Source organism: Lactuca serriola, chromosome 4, assembly GCF_051521515.1.
Source record: "Lactuca serriola cultivar US96UC23 chromosome 4, Lser_US96UC23_V15, whole genome shotgun sequence".
In the NCBI taxonomy this organism is placed as follows: domain Eukaryota; kingdom Viridiplantae; phylum Streptophyta; class Magnoliopsida; order Asterales; family Asteraceae; genus Lactuca; species Lactuca serriola.
In genome coordinates, this window is record NC_136411.1 from 113,479,433 (window position 1) to 113,487,510 (window position 8,078).

General features: G+C 30.1%; 1 protein-coding gene and 1 pseudogene across 1 annotated transcript; one reads left to right on the top strand and one right to left on the bottom strand.

The window, feature by feature from the left end:
- Positions 1 to 1,382: 1,382 nt before the first annotated feature.
- On the bottom strand, positions 1,383 to 2,614 carry LOC145098734 (putative protein S-acyltransferase 15 pseudogene; annotated as a pseudogene).
- Positions 2,615 to 6,556: 3,942 nt separating this feature from the next.
- LOC145100312 (uncharacterized) lies at positions 6,557 to 7,764 on the top strand. The gene is made up of 3 exons (XM_079037630.1): positions 6,557 to 6,691; positions 6,799 to 6,928; positions 7,009 to 7,764. Exons 1-3 carry the CDS (start codon positions 6,559 to 6,561, stop codon positions 7,505 to 7,507), a joined length of 762 nt encoding a protein of 253 aa, XP_078893756.1. The 5' UTR covers positions 6,557 to 6,558; the 3' UTR covers positions 7,508 to 7,764.
- Positions 7,765 to 8,078: the final 314 nt, after the last annotated feature.

An 8,078-nucleotide genomic window follows, 5' to 3' on the forward strand; every position in this document is an offset into this window, starting at 1 on the left:
AGATCTTCATCGATTCCATTCAGTTAGTCTTCCATATGATCAAACCATTTATCGTAATACTCCCGAAGCAACATTAGGTTTTTGTGGAAGATCCAAGAAGATTTGTGAAATTAATCATCGTGTTAACATTCAAGTTTGCCATTGGTTCGATCAGAAAGAATGAGAAAATCAAATCGAAAAGAAAACAAATCAGGTTGAATGGAACTTGATTACAGAATCGTATAATCACAAACTTCGTTCAAAGAAAAGCGTTTTTCAAATATGTGAAGTAAAGAACACGGGATGTAAATAAATCGTTGTTTAGTTCAATAAAGTCTGGAAAGCAGCAAGGTTACAGAGTACTAGACATGTTCTGAGGAAGTGTGATACATGTAACCTATGATACAACAGTATTTATAGTGCTACCAATAGACACAAAATATACAAAGAGACTTCTATACTTAAGTACTAAAACATAAGGCTCTTTGAAAATACATAGATATATCATAATTACGTAAATTTTGATATAAACAACAAGACAACTTCAACATTATGAACATAAGCCTTCGATACTTAATATATTCACAACATTCGATACTCATTATATTTCTAAGAAAAAAGTTGCAGCCAGTGTAACTTGATTTTTACCCATTATAGCAATATTTAAACTTTATTACCCGTAATAGCTTTTTACTTTGTGTCGATTCCTTCCTGATATCTACTTTAACTAAAATCTTATGCCAATATATATATATATATATATATATATATATATATATATATATATATATATATATATATAGGGTTAGGTTATTTTGTTTTTACTAGCTATTGTGTGCCAGAATGCACAAATCTGGACCAACGGTTGAAATTCATCAAGACATGATTTGAGAGTGTATGATATTACAATGGGATAACATGTACAATATAATCATACAAATTTTAGCAAAAGGGTATTTTGGACAATTAACTACAATTATAAAAGGAAATTTTTAGATCTTTATGGATAATTAATTCTCCTAATTTTAAAAATATGAATTTTTTTAATTAATCAATTTTAATTCTAACATAATTTATAAACATAACCGATTTTATTCTGTCAAAATATTTTTTTATTTAGAATGATGCTCTTTCAGAATTTTATTTTATTAGAATATTATTGAAGAATAACAAAGTTTTTGAATCCGAGGTTGAAAAATAACAACATTCTAATATATTCTTATACATTCAAACTTAAATACAAATTCATACATATTCTTACAGACTAAAAGTCTTATACATTTTAATATAATTATACATATTCTAAAAGAATATTAACAAAAATGAATAAAATTCTTAAAAAATAACAACATTATTAAAATGTGAGTATGATCAAACTTTATTCATTCTTCAAGTTATTCATATTAGGTCTTCAACACATTCTTCCACCCATTCCTATTACAAATACAATGAAAACTAATAATAGTTAAAAACATGTTGCTTGCAATTAACTATTACTTTATATATTCTGAAAGAATACGTAGAATATATTCTGGCAGAATACATAGATTTTATTCTGGCAGAATATATTTTGACATAATACCTAGAATACATTAAAAAAGTATCGTATTTACTGCTAATATAATTTTAGATTCCAAATACACAATAACAAAGGGAGAGTAGAAATTTGAATTCAAAATCACAAATTGAACCAAAATAATACACAAACAAATTAGTTACCTTTTTAAACAATTTTCTAGAACAAGATGAGTAGCTTTCACCAATCTATATTGGCATATGATATTAAGCCTTTACTATGTTGGTATATGAAATCAAACAAAATTAATTCACTTGTTTATCCATGTGCAATGACGATCCTAAACAAAAGTTAAAGAATGAGAAGATAACATGATGAAATAAAATATTTGACTTTTTAGGTCAACATATAGATTATGTTATTGTGATTTCAATCTTTCATACCCACCATTTTTAAGACACACCTTCTGCAAACTCGACAATGGTGTGCTCTTGGAGGCTTGTATGCAGGACATTTCTCACATCTTTTTTTAAGTGCTTCCTGAAATATGCATCGTATTTATCAAGAAAAAGATATAAGTGATTTCAAGTGTAAACAATATGAAATCGATATGAAGTATTTATTTGGTTGAATTCCTTGTGATTTTGATTAGGTAGAAAGTATTCTAACAAGTATTCTACAACAATAAAACTAATTGGGATATTTCAGTATATTCATATATGATTTGTTATCTTGAACAAAGTTTTTAACCTTGATCATCACCCTTTGGGTCAATTTAAACACAAATAATCACCGAATTCAATTAACATAAGTTGTTTTAAAGAGAAAATCGATATGGGCCTGATCAAAATATGTATGAAAAATTCGAAGGGGATATGAATAAAACGTGAATCTTACAACGTATCTCGATTCTTGATCTGAGCCATCATTTTCCTCAATATCAAGGAAATACCCAGATGGGACACCACCAAGATCAGTGAGAACGGAGACGAAAAACAAGAAAAGAGTGAACGATGCCAACAAAGTGAAGATCACGGCGTTTAACCAACCTGTTGGGCACTGTAACCCTAACCAATCATCAAGAAATACGAAAACCGTACCATAATACACCATTTCCATTAGTACCAAAACTGCTAGAATAGGGAACGATACAAATCTTCGCCATTTCATCTCGCTTGATTGCTTGATTTTGGAGAAGAGTAGAGGGTTGAGTCGGAATGGGTTTTCGATCGAAGGCCCAGGAAAGTGAGTGACGCAAATTCCGTTTCCAGTCAAGATGCCCTTTGCATGTTGAAATGAAAGAAGAAATTTTGTAATCAGGTAGTTGAGGAGGAAGATAGATGCGCAATGCAGGGCGCCGATTGAAATCGATTTAGGGCTACTGTTCTATATTTATCTTTGCTTCTTGCGTGATATAAGGAATTGTTGTTAATCTACCATAATTAACTATGAAAAGATTACTATAATACCCTTAAATGATTTATTTTTTCCTAATTTCCTATTTGTGCATTCATGCACACAATAGTTGCTAAAAACATTTGAACCTCTCTCTCTCTCTCTCTCTCTCTATATATATATATATATATATATATATATATATATATATATATATATATATATATGGGACAATTCACTTAAGATTCTAAAAAAAATAGAGATCAATGAGATTCAAGCTCAGCCACATATTTCATATTTTTGATTTGTCGATCAAACGCTTCAGCATATTAGCAGCAGTGGGGTATGTTTAATCGTAAACAATTATATGGCGGAAATGTATAATCATATATAATTATATATGTTTATGCATATATGTCTAATCATAAATGATTAAACATATATGTCTGTTCAAAAAGTGCTTAACCATATATGATTATAGTGATTAGTAGGGGAGGAGGTGGTGGTGGCAGAGGTGGCGGTGGTATTGTTGACGAATGTGGCAATAATGTGGTTGGTAGGTGGCGAGGTGGCGGTGGCGGTTGTGGTAGTGGGGAGGGGCTGGATGAAAAAGAAATGGACGGCGCTGCATAAGCATTTATGATTATAAACTCTCCCGTCGTGCCGATTAGGGGTGACAATATTAGCCGGAACCCGCTAACCCAACCCGAATCCAACCTTAAAAACCGCAGGTAGGGTTGAGATTTTGAACTAATTTAAGTAAATGGATCGACCTGTCTAACCCGTTTAAGTAAAAGGGTTGGGTTAGGGTTGAAATTTCTAACCCGTTTACAACCCGCCAACCCGTTTAAAATATTTAAATATTTTTTATCTATACTTATTTAATATTATTATCTACTTGAGCATTATATTTTGATTATTTTTTGTTTATCAAAAGTCATGGGTCAGTAATAACTATTACTGTAATAACTGTTATTGGAATTCAAGTCGGTAAAGGTGATAGTTGATTTGCATAGGATTTAGAAATTAAAACATTTATAATGTTTTATGGTTATAAGCATTTATTTGTGTTTTTATTACGAGCCTATAAGGTTATTATTATATACGTTTCAAACTTAAACAATTATTATAGCTTCTAAATTGTATGGAATTTTATTCGATGGATTATTTAATTTTTATGGAGTTTTTTTTATCAAAATTTAAACGAGTTAACCTGTGTTTAACCTATTTAGTAAATAGGTTGGGTTGTAAAACAATGAACATATCAACTCGATTTTAACTCATTTACTTAAAAGGTTAGGCTGAGTAAAGATTTTCAACCCACTTAATTAAACATGTTAACCCGTTTTTGACCTAACCTAACCCATTGTCGCCTTAGTGCCGGTACACAGAAGGGTTAGAACGGTAAATGAGAAATATATGGTGATAGTTGAGTTGCATAAGATTTAGAAATTAAAACATTTATAATGTTTTATGGTTATAAACATTTATTTGTGTTTGTGTTATGAGCCTATAAGGTTATTATTGTATAATTTTCAAATTTGAACAATTATTATAGCTTCTAAATTGTACAGAATTTTATTCGATGGATTATTTGATCTTTTATGGGGTTTTTTGTTTCTGAAAATTTAAACGAGTTAACATGTGTTTAACCTATTTAGTAAATAGGTTGGGTTGTAAAACAATGAACATGTCAACCCGATTTTAACCCATTTACTTAAAAGGTTAGGTTGGGTAAAGATTTTCAACCCACTTAATTAAACAGGTTAACCAGTTTATTACCTAACCCAACCTATTGTCGCCTTAGTGCCGGTACACAGAATGGTTAGAACAGTAAATGAGAAATATATGGTGATAGTTGAGTTGCATAGGATTTAGAAATTAAAACATTTATAATGTTTTATGGTTATAAGCATTTATTTGTGTTTATGTTATGAGCCTATAAGGTTATTATTGTATAATTTTCAAACTTGAACAATTATTATAGCTACAAAATTGTACGAAATTTTATTGATGGATTATTTGATTTTTTATGGAGTTTTTTTTTCTGAAAATTTAAATGAGTTAACTTGTGTTTAACCTATTTAGTAAATAGGTTGGGTTGTAAAACAATAAATAGACCTGACAATGGAGCGGGTTTTGACCCTTATCCGATCCAAACCCGTAAAAATTATATGATTTTGGAGCATAGTTTTTGATTCGTTTACCCGTTAACGATCCATATCCGCTAACTCTTTTATTAAATGGGTTGGGTATGGATCATCACCGATCCGCTCCATTTATAACCCGCCCCATATAAATTTCGAATTATACATTTATATGTTATACTTCTTAACGTTTAATTTTAATTCCAATTAAAAGTCTAAAGGGCAAAAGCTAAAGAAAAAAATGCTTTTACATAGGAATCGATAAGTCGGTTTCTAAACTTATAAACTTCTATCAAGAATCTTAATGTCATTCAATTTATATTCATCAAGAGATCGTCATAGCCATTTCTAATTCAATAAATCATTTTTTAACATGAAAAAAGTTGGCAATTGTTATTCGCTATCACTACAACCGACAATGATAAATCAATTCAAAGTTGTTGCAATAGTGATTTTTAATTCCGATTAAATTCTTTTCTAAATCAATTTTTTTATTAATGTTATTTTAAGTATTAAGATATAGTATATATTTTTTATTTAGGAAATTTTAATTTAGGTATTAATTAAAATGTGTTTGATTACGGGGCGGGTTTGGATATTCATTGATTCGGTGGATAATGGTATGGGTTTGATTTAAAACCCTGCTGGTTAAGGAGCAGGTTTGGATTGAATTTTGAAATTTGTTAAAAAGGTTTGGATCAATGCGGATTCACTCCAAACCCGCTCCATTGTCACGTCTAACAATAAACATGTCAACCCGATTTTAACCCAATTACTTAAAAGGTTAGGTTGGATAAAGATTTTCAACCCACTTAATTAAACAGGTTAACCCGTTTATGACCTAACCCAACCCATTGTCGTCTTAGTTTCGGTACACAGAAGGGTTAGAACGGTAAATGAGAAATATATGGTTGAGGTTGAATATATATATATATATATATATATATATATATATATATATATATATATATATATATATATATATATATATATATATATATATATATATATATATATATATATATTGATTCCTATATCTAGGAACCCATATTGACCACATTTGGCGTTATGCTATGAATTGGTACAAGTCGAAGGTTTCTTATTACATAGTAAATCCAAAAATCATCACATTCGTGGGAGCTTCTAGAGCAACCCAAGTGTTCTTTTTTTTTTTTTATGTCCAAAAATATTATGTAATTTCTTAAATAATCTAATCAATTTTTTTCTTATTAATAATCAAATTATTAAGTATTTTTTTATTAAAATTGACTAGATTGTTCCAGTCTTATTAAAACAATATTCATGTTAATCTGAGAATAGTAAAAAAGAAAAGAAAAAAATCCCTGAATTTTTGAAAGTCTACGCTAGTGTGTTTTGGAAGTATTACATTTCAAGACACGTTTTGGTTTATTGTTTCTTTTTGTATAAATACAAGAGTGAACTGGCTTCAACATGGGCATCAGTTTAGAGCTATTAGAAACTAATTCAAGATAAGACTAAAGAAGGACTAGTTGAGTAAACATGGTTAGGGCACCCTATTTCGACAAAAACGGATTGAAAAAAGGAGCATGGAGCGATAACGAAGATCAGAAGCTGAGAGCGTATATCGAGAAATACGGTCATTCAAACTGGCGCAAGCTCCCCAAGTTAGCTGGTATGAAACCCTCTTTTCTTCTGTTAAACTTTGTCACGACATTTTGATTTCTTTCCTCTTTAAATGATTATCAATTGATCTCCTTCTATGTTCTTTCAAATGATTAGGGTTATCAAGATGTGGAAAGAGTTGCAGGCTTAGATGGGTTAATTATCTTCATCCAAATATAAATCGTGGAAATTACACAGATGAAGAAGAAGATCTCATTATCAGCTTACACCACAGTCTTGGTAACAAGTATGTGTTCATGAACTACTTTACATCTCTCAACTTCTTGATCAATTATCACCTCTTATATATATTACTGTTAATTTCAGATGGTCGAAAATCGCTGCAAAATTACCAGGAAGAAGTGATAATGACGTAAAGAACCATTGGCACACTCATTTGCGTAAACGTGTAAATCAAAAGCCTACTGTCTCATACTCGGGAAAAGAAATGGTCCAGAATCCTAAGTGCAGTAAAGAAAAAGGTGTTCTAAAAGTTTCTGATTTGAAAGATAGAGATGAAGTTGAATTATTATTGTCAGTTTTATCTGCGGAATCATCATCTGATGCAAACAAGGAACAATCGTCGCCGTCATCTTCAAACAGCTTGGATCATGTGGCTTCGAATGGCTACTCATCACAACCGTTAATTGAAGAACCAGTTGAGGATTTCTGGAGAATGGGTGGTGATTTTTTTATGGAAGCTATGGATTTGATGAACCACTATGACCAGTTGCGGAGCTATGACGATTCTTCAACTTCTGGTGATCATGATAGTATCATGACTGATGACTGTTTATGGTCAGCAAATGGATTTCTATGGTCATGATAACCATGTAATGAGATAAATTTAGTGAAGTATGTGATATATTTATGGAAGTTTTGAACTCAGTAACGTATGTGATATATTTAGATCCAAACCTGATATTGTGATCTTCCATAAATGTCCATACATGACTACATGAGTATTCCATAAACGGCGTAATTGGGTGTTAAGTCGTTTGATATTTTGTCGCCATTTAAGAATTTCTGTAATTCTGATACAAGATTTCAAACCTTGTTTTCATGTGTAATTATATTATTTCTTTTTGTTAATTATAATGATTTTTCAGTTTTAACGATGAGAAAAAAATCAAGTGAAATTTGCAACTATATAATAATGAATATGTAGCATTTTAAATTATCTGATTAGAACATAACTCACATTGAAGAGACACACAATACAGATCAAGTTATAGTGCAACTACACTTAAATAAATTAAATAAGTCAATGCAAAAAAATAAAAGAGGTGGAATGTCGTAATCTTAAAATTTAATTAAATAATAATATTGAAATATTATTATATTTGAATAATACTTACAAATGTGTAGTCATTAATAATAATATACTTAAAATATCA

Excerpts from the sequence above, each read along its gene's own strand:
- LOC145100312 (XM_079037630.1), top strand. The coding sequence starts at position 6,559 with ATGGTTAGGGCACCCTATTTCGACAAAAACGGATTGAAAAAAGGAGCA. Across the intron at positions 6,692-6,798 it reads CAAGCTCCCCAAGTTAGCTG|GGTTATCAAGATGTGGAAAG; the intron begins GTATGAAACCCT and ends TCAAATGATTAG. Across the intron at positions 6,929-7,008 it reads CACCACAGTCTTGGTAACAA|ATGGTCGAAAATCGCTGCAA; the intron begins GTATGTGTTCAT and ends TGTTAATTTCAG.